General features: G+C 46.5%; 1 protein-coding gene across 4 annotated transcripts; it reads left to right on the forward strand.

The window, feature by feature from the left end:
* The first annotated feature begins 525 nt into the window (after positions 1-525).
* Positions 526-15,322, forward strand: Mfap5 (microfibril associated protein 5). 4 transcript variants are annotated; one of them, XM_042274076.2, is made up of 10 exons: positions 526-670; positions 1,262-1,321; positions 2,232-2,267; positions 7,165-7,197; positions 7,489-7,521; positions 8,675-8,710; positions 11,338-11,367; positions 12,948-13,035; positions 13,581-13,654; positions 15,013-15,322. In XM_042274076.2, the coding sequence occupies exons 2-10, from the start codon at positions 1,264-1,266 to the stop codon at positions 15,123-15,125; spliced, it is 501 nt and encodes a 166-aa protein (XP_042130010.1). In that variant the 5' UTR covers positions 526-670; positions 1,262-1,263; the 3' UTR covers positions 15,126-15,322. The 4 variants fall into 4 exon arrangements, with proteins under 4 accessions (XP_042130010.1, XP_076424021.1, XP_076424022.1 ...); XM_076567905.1 differs by lacking the exon at positions 526-670 and adding an exon at positions 1,006-1,062; XM_076567906.1 differs by lacking the exon at positions 8,675-8,710 and having other exon boundaries at positions 528-670.
* The last annotated feature ends 291 nt before the right edge of the window (positions 15,323-15,613 follow it).

The following is a 15,613-nucleotide window of genomic DNA, read 5'->3' on the forward strand; positions in this document are numbered from 1 at the left end:
TCAGCACATCTTGCCTTCCACAGGGAGCATGGGGAGGGAGTAGTTCGCTATCAGCCTGGTCAACCTGAGCGACCCCGACTCAGACAAGAGAGTGGAGAGAAGGGGAGAGGGGAGGAAGGGAGAAGAGGGGCGAGAAGGAAAGAGAGGAGGGAGAAGAGAGAAAGGAGTGATGATCTAAGCACAGGAGGAAGCCAGAGAGATAGAAACAGTCTGGTGAGATTCAGGAAAACATGCCAAGGGCGAGCGATAAACAGGAACCCAAGGAAGAAAGGCAAGCTGGGCCAAACAGCGAGAGGCAAAGTGGGCTGACGGAAGGAGGGCAGATGTGGGCTTGGGCCAGCCCTTCGCTCCCTCTCCAGTGTGGTCATAACCTTAGGAATGAGGGTGTGAGGGACTGCCAATTCCCATCTCCCTTCTCATTCCAACCTTATTGTAACACTGCTTTCTAAGCCTCTGGCCTGGCCCATTCTCTCTCTCTTTCTCTCTCTCTCCCCCCCTTTTCTCTCCCTCATCTCATTGTTTCAGAATAGGCCAAATCTGAAGTCCTTCCAAGGGTGTGGCTCTGTTCATCTCATTTCCCAGCCCAAGTGGAACAGCGGAAAAGCGTGAGAAGGACAGACACATTCAGCAGCCAGAGGACACGGTGGACAGAGCGGAGCACTTGTAGACAGTGAGTTTGTTTACAAAACTACATAGGAGGAATGACTGTGTGTGCCTGCGTGTGCGTGTGCATGTGTGCACAGAAGGGTAAAGAATGTCCCTAACTTAGAGTGGAGCCCTCTCCCAATTATGCATGGAATTCAAAAGAGAGGGTGCGCCGAGATGACCGGATGATACTTAAAAAGACACAGACACACAAAGGGAGGGTTAGGTATTAAGAGTGAAAGAGGCTACAGGACAGGGCCAAGTATGGTTTAATGGGAGACAAAGATCCTCCTGGTCACATGCCTGTATCCCCAGCTACCCAGTGGGTTGAGAAAGGGGGGTGGCTTGACCCAAGAGTTCAAGACCAGCCTGGACGATGTAAGGAGACTCACATTGAAAAACATTCTCTGTAGAAAGGTAAGGGGGCGGGGGGGTCAAAGGATAGATTTGAGGGAAATGAATGGTGGGTGAAAGATAAGAAAAGGTCTGAGCCGAAAAGAGAAAGGAAGAAGGTTTCGGGGGTGACGCAGGGAGAGGGGATACAGGGCATCTTTCCCCCGAGTGAGGCACTGCCATCCCTCAGCATCGTGGTCTTACTCTCCCCTGCCTCTCTTAGATATGCCGTTCTTCGGGCCCAAGGCGCTGCTGCTGGTCATGGCACTCGTTATGCCCTCCGGTGAGTCCCTGCTTTGATTCTTCAACACAGCAGCTCCTCAGCTCTGCATGTGCCGGGGCTGTGGGTTAGATGGTAGGGGACCGAGGCCGACGGGGCCTGGGGGGAGATAACGCTGCGATGAAGACAAAGGTGTGACGAGAGGTGACCTTAGATGTGGGGTACCCAAGAAACTAACGGGAGGTTAAAATGCAGGTGCTTACTCATCACTGAAAGAGCGTTGCATATAGATACATAACTCAACCAACACCAAAGGGACAAGAAGTTACTCAAACAGGGAGAGACCACCTGTTAGGAAATTGGACCACCTTAAAAATCCTCGAGGGAAAGCAGCAAACACCTGCACGCTAACGCCTCACGCTTGCTTGGGCAGACACACAAGTGTATTTACACACGAGAGGGAAGCGCTGGCTGCACCTCCACACCAAAGAAAAGCAGTGTTCACGAGGGCCGTGGAATCCAGCTCAAGGATCGGCCCCGGAAAGCACCCCTGGACTTTGAAGAAATGCTACTGTATTCCCCCCTCTTCTGCCAGATGCAGGCTGACAAAGCAATTCTTCTGCCTTGCCCAGGGGTGCAGCTGATTGAGGAGCTGTGGGCTCCGGCAAGACACGCTGCAAAGACCGCATGGCCCTGCCTGGTTGGAATTGGAGGACAAGAGGGGAAACTGAGTCAGGGCAGAACAAGAGTGGGCTTTGTTCTCAAGAACTTGTCTTTCTGGAGTGTGGTGTTGTTGTTTTTTTTTAATGATTGATTAGTTTTGTGCATAGCCTAGTGGCCTTGTGTCAAAATATAAAGGGACAAATCACAAAGATAATACACAATTTTTCCGTTGTATTCTGGTTCATCTCATGAAAGTGTTACGGTGGAGAGAGCCGGGGTCGCTCACACCGCTTTTCTTTCTTTGTGACAGGCTGGCTACCCCTAGGGGTCCGTGGTCAACGAGGAGGTAGGTGAAGTGTGTCTTCTGGGTTCGATGGGGTCCTCGTCAGGGTGAGAGAGACGAGGGAGAGCTAGGGCCAGGCAAGGTGGCACATCCCAGCTCTCAGGGAGAGGAGGCAAGCGGATTGAGTTCAAGGCCAGCCAGGGATACGTCATGAGACTCTCAGACCAGAATCTGTCCTAGGACAGAGAGCTACAGTGCCAAGGTGTGAAAAGTAGGACCACCGGTACCCACAATCCCGTCATCCCATTCATAAAACCTCTTCTCCTTCTTCATTCTCACGGGAACATCTGTTCATAGATGCTCTCTATGTCAACCTCTTCCTTTTACTCTCTACACATCTTTTTCCTCATTCAAGAAAACACCAATCAATCCTTATAGGAAGCATTACTATTATATTATTATCTGCAATCTTGTTTGTTCATTTTGGGTTTGTTTGTTTGTTTTGAGACAGGGTTTCTCTGTGTAGCCTGTGTAGCCCTGCCTGTCTTGGAACTCCCTCTGTAGACCAGTCTGGCCTCGAACTCACAAAGATCCACCTGCCTCTGCCTCCCAAGTGCTGGGGTTAAAGGTGTGCGCTACCACGCTTGGCAGTCTTGAAAACCGAACCCAGGTCTTTACACATTAGGCAAGTGCCTTACAAGTGAGCTTCATTCCTACTTTTTCTTTCCTTACTGACCAGGGAATTCTGCTTTATTTCTTTATTACTTTTTGTGATGCTGTGGATTAAACCCAAGGCCACACAAAGCTAAGATAATGCTGACCTCTGGTCTACACACTCAGCCTCCAAAAAGCACCGATCTATGCACATGAACAGCAGAAAACTGAAATGCAAAGTCATGGTAGGAAGTCTTGTCAGGCTTTTTCTACACACACACAAACTTGGTTAATGTGGTGCTGAGAATTGAACCATGTTTTATGTGTCCTAGGCAAGGACTCGACCCACTGAGCTATATCCAGCCCCTTCTGAGTCCTTTTCTTTTCTTTCTTTTTTCCTTTCTTTCTTTTTTGAGACACGGTCTGACTGTGTAGCCTCAGCTGGCCTGGAACTCCATCTACAGACCAGGCTGGTCTTGAACTCATAGATCCTCCTACCTCAGCCTTCCCAGTGCTGGGATTAAAGGCACGCACAATTATAGCTATCTTATTTCTATATTTTAATCTTCTGTACCAGTACCTACAGCAATAAATATATATTAGGGACATATGTAAAACAAACAAAATTATAAAATAATGCTTTATGCTTGTAAAGCACAGTGCCTTCTGATATATTTAATCTTAATTCATTTTAAAGGATGCCAGCTGTCGGCTGAGTTGTGGTGGTTCCTTTAATTCCCAGCATTCAGGAGGTGGATTTTTGAGTTTCAGGCCAGCTTGGTCTACATAGCGAGTTCCAAGCCAGACCAGGACTATGTAGTGAGACCTTGTCTAAAAAGAAAAGAAAAAAAGATCCGAGTGTCTGAACCTACAGATTTTAGCAATAGTAAAAGCTAATTTACCGCCTGAGCTGGATCCTTCAAGCTGGTTAAGGACCTGTTCTGTGCTCTGGTTTTCCAGCAGCCATTCTGCTGTGACTGTCCTGAGATTTCCTTTCCATGACTTTCCAGCCCTAAAGGAAGCATTTAGATGGTGGCTGTTCTTGCAGACTTCTTCAAACTGAAATTGATCCGGACACTGAGGAACTGGCCCTGCAGTCCCACAGCCAAACAGCATACACTCCCAGCTGCTCCACCGTGACCTCACTCTTCTCTGTGTGGGTAGACTGGAATGTGGGCTAGCCTCTAGAGGCTGGATAGGGAGGGACTGAGGTCCACCCTGAGGAAGCCCTACCACCCCTTCACAACCATTACAATGATCTCAGTCCGTAATTTGTCAAATATCCTCTGGAAATGGAACAGGCATGGATTCCCTTTTATCAAAACTTGGGCTGGGCAGTGGTGGTGCACACCTTGAAACCCAGCACTCTGGAGGCAGAGGCAGGTGGATCTCTGAGTTCAAGGCCAGCCTGGTCTACAGAGTGAGTTCCAGAACAGCCAGGGATACAGAGAGAAAAACCAAAACCAAACCAACCAACCAAACAAACAAACAAAAAACAAACAACAACAACAACAACAAAAAAAAACTTGTTCTGAGCTGGATGTGGTGGTCAGCCATTGAGGGATAAATGGGAATTTCAAACCCAGCCTCGGATGCATGAGTTCCAGGGAATCCAGAGCTTTCTTCTGGCCTCTCTCTCTCACTTTTTTTTTTTTTTTTTTTTTTTTTTTTTTTTTTTTGGTTTTTCGAGACAGGGTTTCTCTGTGTAGCTTTGCGCCTTTCCTGGAACTCGCTTTGGAGACCAGGCTGGCCTTGAACTCACAGAGATCCACCTGCCTCTGCCTCCCAAGTGCTGGGATTAAAGGTGTGCGCCACCACCGCCTGGCTCTTCTGGCCTCTCTTGGGCATGGGGCACAATGTGGCACACAGTCATATATGCAAATACAACACTCATACAAATGAGGTAATTTAAAATAAAAGAAACCCTTTCTCCTTAAATGTTTTTTAGATTTATTTATCTTATGTGTATGTATGTTTTGCCTGCATGTGTGTTCATGTACCACGTGTGTGCCTCAGGCCCACAGAATTCTCCCCCCTCCCTCCCTCCCTCCCTCCCTTTTTTTTGAAACAGGGTTTTTCTGTGTATCAGTCCTGGCTGTCTGGCCTCGAACTCACAGGGATCCGCCCTCCTCTTCCTCCTGAGTGCTGGCATTAAAGGTATGCTCCACCATACCCGGCTCCTCTCTTTTTTTCTTTTACACAATGTCTCATGTAAACTGACTTTGAACATTGGATCTTCCTGCCTTCACTGCCCAAGTGCTGAGATTATAGACATGAGCCACACAGCAAGGCCGGGTGGAGATGCAGATACTCCCAGGGTCCAGTGCTGCCTCCCAAGAAGAACCAGGGAATGTCCTGAGGCTTCAGCAGGCTTTGCCATAGCCAAAAAAAGTCACCTCTGAAAAGGGCTCTGGCTCTGAGATGGGATCTGACCAGGACAGCATGGCTATTTTTATCTGTTTTTACTCTTTAGGAGTTTGTGACCTTTTGCTTTTCAAAAATATTCTGAGACCAGACTTGGTGGCACACACTTTTGATACCAGCATCCAGGAGGCAGAGGCAGGAGGATCTCGGTTCAAGGCCAGGCTGCCTAATCTATATAGTGAGTTCCAGGATACCTAGAGCTACATACGTACTGAGATCCTGACAAAAAAACTTCTAGAAGATGAGAGACAGGGTTTTCTTGTTGTTGGTGGGTTTTGTTTGTTTGTTTGGCTGGTTTTATTTTGTTTGTTTGCTTTTTTGGTTTGCTTTGTAGACCAGGCTGGCCTCCAACTCAGAGATCTGCCTGCCTTCCTCTGCCTCCTTAGTGCTGGGATTAAAGGTGTGGGCCACCACTCCTGGCTCAGGATGACAAGTTTTCAATGCACAGTTCTTGTGTGTGTGTCACTATGCCTGGCTCCTGGGGAGATCTGTTCTTAGAGGTTTAAATCTGATTTACAATCTGAAGCTTGAGAAAAATGAAAGGTGGGGGAGGGGGGGAAGCGCAGGCAAACTATGTGAATTTGCTGACCTCTAGTGGGCAAGCGTGGATTTTGACTATAGGCCACAGTGGACTATAGTACTGACTATAGTGTTTAAACTTTATTACCCCCGTACACACAAAAGGTGACTATGTGAGGAGATAGTATATTAATGCGACTACTTGGCTGCAGTAATCATTTCACTTTGCACACGTGTATCAAAACATCATGTTGTACACCTTAAAACATGTATAATAAAAATATACACTTTTTGCCAGGCGGTGGTGGCACATGCCTTTAATACCAGCACTCTGGAGGCAGAGGCAGATAGATCTCTGAGTGTCAAAGGCCAGCCTGGTCTACAGAGTGAGTTCTGGGATAGCCAGGGCTACACAAAGAAACCCTGTCTCAAAAAAAAATTTTAATACACTTTTTGAGTCAGACACATTAGAATATACGCATTAGCACTGGAGGAGCTGTGCTTGGCATGTGTAAGGCTCTGGATCATTCCCAAGTATGATATACATAAGTACGTACACACATACATGCACACATTACAACGTTAGTCAAGCCCGAGTGAATTCACACCTACAATCCCAGCATTTGAGAGTCTGAGACAGGAGGATTCCCAACTGAAGGTGAGCCGGGGACACCAAACAAGACCATATCTCAAAATAAAAGAGACAACTTCGCCATTAATATTTTTGCTTTAAATAGATCCTTCAGGGCTGGAGATGTAGCTCAGTTGGTAATGTGGTCACCAAATTCGTAAAGCCCTGGGTTTGACCCCCGCCCCCCAACTCCATATAACCAGGTATGGCCACTCATGCTTATTATCCCAGCACTTAGGAGTCAGAGACCTGAGGATTAGGAGTTCAAGATCACTCTCAGTTACATAGTGAGTCGCACACCAGCCTGGACTACCTGAGACTCTGCCTAACACACACACACACACACACACACACACACACACACAAAGAGGGTATCCATTATTTGGTCATTTAGTGTTAGTTTTAGTTATTTAACTTATTTTTACACTTTACTCTATTTTGTTTACTTGTTTATTTGTGAACAAACCATTCTGTTCAGAAATTTGAAGTGCGCTGGGTTTGAAGAAAAGGTTGACGAGGTCAACAGGATTTAACGCACTAGAGCTTGGCAAGGCAAATCTCCCTGGCTGGTCAGGGCTAAAAGCCCTTTTAAATTATTATAGGCAGGCAAAGAAGAGCAGCCATAGAGTCTTTATAGTGCCGGGTGTTGTGCCAGACAGTTTCACGTACTGGAAGCGCAAGGGTGGGATGCTCAGGAAAAAAAAAAAAAATCTGTTCTGTTTGTTTTTTCAGATGATGTGATCGAAACCTTCACAGAAGATCCTAGTAAGTCAGCCCGGATTGGGGGTGTTTACCCACTACTACTGGGGAGGGGAAGGGCTGAGAGTGAGGTCCGTCCAGAGAAGAGGTGCCACCGGAGCTCGCTCGCTCACACAGCACCCTTTTGTCTTTCTTCGTGGCCGCCATCACTCCAGAGTCGCCCAGCCTTAGTATCCCTCCCTTTCTCTCTGGGATGTCCCTGCAGCGGGCTCGTCTGGCCCACGTGGCTTCCCCATGTCCCGAAGCCCTGTTCCTCCTCTCACTTTCCGTCTGTCCGTCCGTTTTGTGTCTCTGCAGATCTGGTGAACGACCCTGCTACAGACGAAACAGGTGACGTTCGCTGACGCTCCCAATATTCATTCCAGCGCCTGGAGAGTTAATCTCCTATTTTTAGCTCTGGAAAAGGGGGGTTGTGGGCGTGTCATTGGGGGGTTGTGGGCGTGTCATTCGGTGACTGACAGTTATAAAAGGAGAGAGAAGCTTGCTAGTCCTCTAAAAGGAAGGAACAGGGCTGACCTGCAAAGTAAAAGGTAAAAGGAGAGAACAGACTCCCCAAAATTGTCCTCTGACCTCCATACACATGTGCTGTAACATGTACATACACATCTGTGCACATGTGGGCACATACATACACAAATTAAACGAACAAATGTGGGAAAAAAAAGAGGGAACAATGTAGATCAATAGCTAAAAATAAGACCTATATGGCGCACGCCTTTAATCCCAGCACTCAGGAGGCAGAGGCAAGCAGATCTCTATGAGTTCGAGGCCAGCCTGGTCTACAGATCGAGATCCAGGGCAACCAGAGAGATTCTGTCTTGAAAAACAAAACAAAACAAAAGACCTGTATGGGGCTGGAGAGATGGTTTGTTGCATTTTTAAAATGGCAAGAAGGAGTCACACCATACAATAGGGCCCCCATGGGAGTTTTATTGGGGAGAGAGGAGAGAAAGGGACAGAAACAGAGACCGGTCCCTGGGGATGAGAGCAAAGGAAGAGAAAGAGGCAAGAGCCAGGCAGGGCCTGTCTTTTATAAGGGACCCTAGCAAATGCACACAGGGGGTGCTCTTAGTGGCTGCAGCTGAGGATGTATCCTGTCAGGACCCTAAATGCTAACATGGTTCAGCAGTTAGGAACACTGGCTGCTCTTCTAGAGGACTCAGGTTCAATTCCCAGCACCTGCATGGCAGCTCACAACTGTCTGTAACTCTAGTTCCAGGGGTTCTGACACCCTCCCACAGACATACGTGCAGACAAAACACCAATACACATATTAAAAAAAAAAAAGACCTGTATACTAAATATATCCAAAGACAAATATGTTGAGAGCACCAATATGCATCCCAAACCATCCCCAGTTACTTGAAATCATTCTCCTCCCTGGACGTATACCTTGTTGATCTCACCACACTCCCTTGTCCTGCTCCTCCTTCCCCTCGAAATTCAAGGCCCTGCTCACACCTACTATTTTGTGCCTTTTCAGTTCTGGCTGATATCACACCTTCCACAGATGACCTGGGTGAGTTCAGATCTGGTATCCCAAGGCCACCAGGGCCATCCTGGGCTTTCCCCAGAGCCCATACAGAAGGCAAGGCAGCTGCTGAAGTCTCCTAAACAGAACTACAGTTGGTGTAATACATCCTTCCAGCCATTTTTTTTTTTTTAATTAATGGTAGTTTTGAGCCCTGGCAAGCAGGAATTGTGCAGTTCAATATACAAAATACAGAGACGAGGTCTTTCAATGTTTCCAAGACTCGGCGGGTAAAGGCGAGATAAATCTGCAAGCCAATGTGAAAGGGCAAGCAGAGGGTGGCATGTGAGGAAACCGGGCTTTTTAGAGAACACGAAGTAGGAAAGGAGATGGGCTCCTTTCTGCTGTGTTCCTAGGGTGCTGACCCTCACACGTGCCGGGCGAATGCTCCAACGCTGAACCGCACCCCATCCTATGTGGTTATTTTTGTGTGTTCTTTGCTTTTTTGTTTTGTTTTGAGACAGGATCTTTCTCTGTAGCCTGGCTGGCCTGGATCTCACTCCATAGACCAGGCTGGCTTCAGATGCTCAGAGATCTGTCTGCCTCTGCCTCCTGAAGGCTGAGGTTGAAGGTGTGTGCCATAATACCCAGATGCCTAGGTTATTTTTTTTTTTTAAACAAATAGTTTGGAAAGCCAGCTGCTCTGTGCCGTACATGTAAAAGTGAACAAAAGTGAATTTCTTCTATCAGATATCTTTTGTCCGGTAGACAATAGGTCGTGTGTTGTTATCGGGTTCCACAAAATGCTCTCAGTGGGGTAATCAAAAGGCTGCTGTGAGAGACTAGATAGAGGTGTTCCTGACTGTGCTCAGTGTGGGGATCAGGGAAGGGTGTTCCGCGGGGTTCCACTGACTGGATGCTTTTCTTGAAAGGCGAATGGGAGACTGAGTCAAGTCAGCAGGAGGGGCTCCCTTCCAGGGGAGGACTATGAGTGTAAGAGGCTTAGTGTGCGAAGGAAAGCCTGAAGGAAGCCTTAGGTGAGGGAAGGTGTTAGTCAGGTTTGTGCGCTGGGAAAATCACCCTCACTTTCACTACCCCAGCCCACGGCTGCTCCCCAGTTTGTGAACCCAGAAAGAGAAGGGGTTTAACCCCAAGCAGCCTGGAACTTTCATCCCACTGAAGGATGGCCTGGACAAAGGCCAAGTAAATGGGAATGGAATGTCAGCTGCAGGCCAGAGAGACAACGACCAGTCTCCAGCCATGCTGAGTGGCTGGTGACGCCATTCACCTGAAGAACAACCCAAACTGGTAGTGGCTTGCTGAATATGAATAAAAAAAAGACCTGTATAAGACACTGGTTAGACCTGTGTATTCACAGCTTCAGGAATGAGACCTGAATGAGAAACAGGACTGGGAATTAGTCAGCACAGGGGTGGACCTGACACACACGTGGTGGCTCCCAACCATCTCTAACTCCAATCCTAGGGAATACAGTGCCCTCTTCTGGCCTCCTCAGGCACTGCACACGTGGGATATACATGCAGGCAGATACCTATACACATAAAATAAAAGCAAAGTTTAATTTTTTTCAAAGAAGAGAGAGAAAGCATGTAGTAGATGAGGTTATCTAGTCTCTGCCTGCTTTTCTTTCTATCAAGAACTCCTCCAGTGACGTCATCCCAGATAACTCTCCTGACCATCTGGTTCTCACCCCTCTAGCTCCTAACTGGAAGCTGGGTGCACATTAAACTTACACCTAGGTCAGTGTGGGCTATGAGCCTGGCCCCTCCTATTCTTTACCCCAAACCTCTCATCAAAGAGGCTACGGAAAGGAACCTCCTCCATTGAAGAGACCTTGTCTGGGGAGAGGCTCCTACAGGGCAGTGGTGCAGGTCGTCTGAGTAACAGGGCCCTTTGTCTATGCTTCCAATAATTTGCTAGTTACTGCTAAGAATGGTGGTATATGCTTGCAATCCCAGCCACCCAAGAGGCTGAGGCAGGAGAATCACTTAAGCTCAGAGGTTTGAAACCAACCTGGGCCACATAGGGAGACCTCCCAACTCTTTAGAAAAATTTTGTTTTTGTTGTTGAGACAGTTTTTTTTTTTGTTTTGTTTTGTTTTTTGTTTTGTTTTCTGAGACAGGGTTTCTCTGTGTAGCTTTGTACCTTTCCTGGAACTCACTCTGTAGACCAGGCTGGCCTCGAACTCTCAGAGATCTGCCTGCCTCTGCCTCCCGAGTGCTGGGATTAAAGGCATGCGCCACCACTGCCCTGGCGAGACAGGGTCTTACTACGTAGCCCTGACTGCCCTGGAACTCTATACAGACCAAACTGGTCTTGAACACACAGTAATCTGCCTGCCTCTGCATCTGGGTGCATGGTGTAGACATGCACCACCATGATTCCTTTTCATCAATTAAGATAACAATACCTTTAATTCAACAAATTCCTCAACTCTACGTGAGAGAAAGGAGAAAGCCAGGATTGTCTCTTCATTCCTAAGTCTCTCTGCCTGTGTGGCTGAAATCATTCTGTGAGGGTTTCCCTTACAGAGTTACCAAGAGACGTCAGTTCATTGGTTCTCATCCTGACTGGGTCTGAGGGAACCACATGGTAGTTACAGAGGTGGTGACTTCTAAAATTGTTAATAATGGAATAAAATTTCTGCCTTCCAGCCTCAGCCGGTGACAGGAATGCTACCGCAGGTATGGTTGTTGTTGTTGTTGTTTTATCTGTATGAATGTTTTGCCTGCGTGTTGGTCTGTGCACCACATGCATGCAGTGGACATCAGATCCCCTGGAACTGTAGTTATAGATGGTGTGGGTGCCGTGAACATACGCAGGGCCTTCTGAGTATTATTATTATTATTATTATTATTACATATCTTTTCTTTGTAGTGGATATTCGCTCTACCCATGACTTTGGACTTCTTGAATTAATTAATTAATTAATTAATTTTTTTGGCTTTGTTTTGTTTGTTTGGCTGGTTGGTTTGGGGGTTTTTGAGACAGGGTTTCTCTGTGTAGCCCTGGCTTTCCTGGAACTTGCTCTGTAGACCAGGCTGGCCTTGAACTCAGAGTTTTGCCTGCCTCTGCCTCCTGAGGACTAGGATTAAAGGCATATACTACCACCAGCAGCTGTCTCTCTCTTTCTTTCTTTCTTTCTTTCTTTCTTTCTTTCTTTCTTTCTTTCTTTCTTTCTTTCTTTCTTTCTTTCTTTTTCTCTCTTTCTTTCTTTTTCTCTTTCTCTCTTTTTCTCTTTCTTTCTTTTTCTCTTTCTCTCTTTTTTCTCTCTTTCTCTTTCTTTTTCTCTCTTTTTCTCTCTCTCTCTCTTCCTTCCTTCCTTCCTTCCTTTGTAAGATTTATTTATTCATGTACTCTATGCATATGGGTTTTGTGTGCATTGTTTACATGTATATCTGCACACCAGAAGAGGGCATCAGATCTCATTATAGATGGTTGTAAGCCACTCTGTGGGTGCTGGGAATGGTCTTCAGGACCTCTAGAAGAGCAGCCAGTGCTATGATTATTTTTGTACGTTTTTTCTTAAGCTTTTCTCCCTATAGATAATTTACCCCTCATTCTTTGAAGAGTATTAGGCTCATTCCTAGTTTCTTTCCATTTCTCCATCAGAGAGTAATTTCGGGATTCTTCATCTTCCCAAGTTTATTTTCCTTCTTTTCAAAATGATCTTCTATCCCAAAAGCCACGGGGAAAGACATGACTCCCTTTGACTGGTCCTCAAACCATCTTCTCCCTAGACTACCTTTGGACTTTATTTGGTAGTTAATGAAGTAGGATGTAAATCAGCCTGACTGCAGACTCCATGTTACCGTGGACAAGATGGCTGACATCGGTTCCTGTAATGTCCTGGTAATTCTGATCTGCAGCTACAGCTGAGACCAGGAGAACAGAGCAAGGGCCCTGTGCCTGAGAATTCTCATTCTTCAGAAAGAGGCCATCAGATTGCAGTGTCACAGTTCACATAGCTACCTGAATAGTCCTAGAAAGACCATTTTTTTTCCTAGATGAGTTATTTCACTTACTTCTGCTTCCAGGCAGGGAAGCACCTAAATTTCATCTGAGTCAATTTCCTCTTGCTCTGTTTTTGATAAGCAAGAAGGACATGCCCCCAAATACAGAAATAAAATACAAAAATAAAAAAAATGATTTTTGTGCAGACTGCTCCATCTCCCTCCATTCTGTCTCCCTCCTGCCACCCGTTAACTCTTTGCTTATTAACTGTTTTTATTTGGACGTCCCTATTTTTTCATGTGTTGGGCAGAGTGCCGGGATGAGAAATTTGCTTGCACGAGACTGTACTCTGTCCATCGGCCAGTAAAGCAGTGCGTTCATCAGGTCTGTTTCACCAGGTAAGAGACCCTAGAACGGCCGGGGATGCTTGTGCCGGTAACTGTTTAAGGAACCTCACCGCAGAGCCCCAGTCTTTGATGGGGCAGAGGTGGTTAGCATGACCTATCCAGCCAGTTCTGAAGGTGCTGCCTAGAACTGGGCATCTGGGTTTATCCACAAAACAGTCTGATAGATTCCAGTGGAGGTGAGGGCCACATAGGAAGGAAGATGGCGAGAGACACTGGTGTATTGCATCAGCTGACTGCAAGCTGAAGCCAAAGACCAAGCTCTGAAGTGGAAAACAATGGACAGGAGCATTAGTGAGAGATGAAAAGTGCCACTGAGAACAGTAATTAACACCCTTTCTTTTTGTTTTGTTTTTTATCATGAAAACCGTTTCCATCCCCTGCATTCTGCTGAGGGAAAGATTTTTAAAAATTATGTACTTAAGAAAATCTAGACAGAGTGAAGCCAGTGGGGAATAAGGGATTAAGAGGGACCCTGGCTAGCCCCTCTCATGCCTTCTCTGTCTCCTCCCTTGACTGTGACTTTGACATCGGGGCAGCTTACGGCGCATGTATATCATCAACAATGAGATCTGTTCCCGACTTGTCTGTAAAGAACATGAAGCTATGAAAGGTAAGAAGATCCACTCTTTTGCTTTCCATCAGCCCCTATTGGAAGCTGCACTAAATAAACAAACTGTCTGTATCCCAACCAAGTACCCCGAGGTCCCTTCCCAGCTAGACTGCAACCCCCATCTCTCCCATAGTGAGAATTTTCTGAAGCTGTTTCTAAACTTTATTTTTTAGATAAAAGAAGAAATCTTTAGTGTATGAGTGTTTTGTTCATATGTATGTATGTACACATATGCACACAGCTTGTGGGAGTCAGAGGAAGGCATTAGGGACCCTGAAACTGAAGTTCCAGATGGCTGGAAGCCACCATGTAGATGCTGGGAACTGAACCTGGGTTCTCTGCAAGAGCAGCCAGTGCTCTTAACTGCTGAGCCGTCTCTCTAGCCTTTCTTGGGCTGTTCTAGGTCATCTTTTAGAAGTTCTGGGGAATAGCCAAGTCATCATGACAAATAATAGATTCAAAGGCCAGGTTGATCATCAGCCATGTTCACAGCTCTAAAAAGAGCACGGACACATGAACACATTTGGAGACAGTAGGGTTTAGATAGGAACCATAAAAAATAGGTACGATATTTAAAGGGTAGCTACATTATAAACATTCCACCAATTCAAGAAAAACATTTGTGCTTTATATTATGAAATTGCCAAAGTAGAGGAAGGTGGGAAGATGTTAAAAGAATAATTTTCAAGGCTCCAAAATATGTGGCTGTAGATCATGCATGATGGGAACAAGCATGCTTCTCACCTTCCCCATGGACAGTCCCGAGCAGTGGCTGTGGTTGGTGTCAACACCAGACACGGTCCCTTTTGACTCAGCAGCCAGCTTTGCCCTGGGCTGGTGAGTAAGAGCTGTAGTTGACTTCGCAGAAGGAAACTCACTGCTTGCCCCCATTGGCTCTGTGCAAGCCACCTGCAAGGGAAACACCTTGACACTGACTATGAGCTTTTGGAACTCGAGGCTTTCAAGTACCTCGGGGGATTTACTGCAGTTAGTAAACACCTAAATGCGGGCTGAATGACTGGACTTCATTTTTCTATTTAGTAGGTCCATGGTGAGAACTGGGAGCTGGGAGGATAAAGGAAACTAATTTTGCACACATGGTTTCTATTCAGTCCTCACAAACACACCGTTGAGGCAGGTATTAATGCTTATTTACAGAAAGGGACTGAGGTTCATATTAAAGTTAGAAACTTTCTAGTAAGTTGAAAGTATCCAGAAGTGGCAAAGCTGAATGCCTTAACCCGGATCGTCTCCTCCTTCATGTTTTTATTACCCCACATGGAAGCATTTTCTCTTTCCCTTACAAGAGCCCATGCTGCGGCCCGGCATCCTCCCATAATGCTCTGCTTTTCCTCTAGATGAGCTTTGCCGGCAGATGGCAGGCCTGCCTCCAAGACGACTCCGCCGCTCCAACTACTTCCGACTTCCTCCCTGTGAAAACATGAATTTGCAGAGACCCAGCGGTCTGTGATCATCAAGGAAGAAAGTGTGGGTGAGAGGAATCAGACAGTCCTCCTCCTCCAGCCAACGTCGTCTGTCCCACAGACATGTACTTCTTAAGCTAAGCCCTTTGCCGTACCCAGGCTTTGACCCTGCTGTCTAATTTTCACTGGCACCGGTAACCTTTGTCTCATTTTGCAGTACTGACAATACAGAGTCTACATGGTTGTGTGGTTTTGCTGATTTCCAGTATCATAGACAAAGGTGGACCCATGATGACCACACAGCTTAGGTACATTCTGCATTCAGCCCTCACAGAAGGAAGGGTTCTGGGGAGCGTAGCTCAGTTGGCAGAGAATTCCCCTAGCATGTGATCAGCCCTAGGTCTGATGGTATAAAGCTGAGCACGGCCGTGCAGGAAGATCAGAAGTTTAAGGTCATCTTGGGCTACATATCAAGTTTGAGGGTAGCCTGGGCTATGTGAGATCCTCATCTCAGAAGATAACTTTAGGTTAATAT

The sequence above is a fragment of the Peromyscus maniculatus genome, chromosome 3 (genome assembly GCF_049852395.1).
Source record: "Peromyscus maniculatus bairdii isolate BWxNUB_F1_BW_parent chromosome 3, HU_Pman_BW_mat_3.1, whole genome shotgun sequence".
Taxonomy (NCBI): Eukaryota; Metazoa; Chordata; class Mammalia; order Rodentia; family Cricetidae; genus Peromyscus; species Peromyscus maniculatus.

Excerpts from the sequence above, each read along its gene's own strand:
- Mfap5 (XM_042274076.2), top strand. The coding sequence starts at position 1,264 with ATGCCGTTCTTCGGGCCCAAGGCGCTGCTGCTGGTCATGGCACTCGTT. Across the intron at positions 7,198-7,488 it reads AACCTTCACAGAAGATCCTA|ATCTGGTGAACGACCCTGCT; the intron begins GTAAGTCAGCCC and ends GTGTCTCTGCAG. Across the intron at positions 8,711-11,337 it reads ACCTTCCACAGATGACCTGG|CCTCAGCCGGTGACAGGAAT; the intron begins GTGAGTTCAGAT and ends TCTGCCTTCCAG.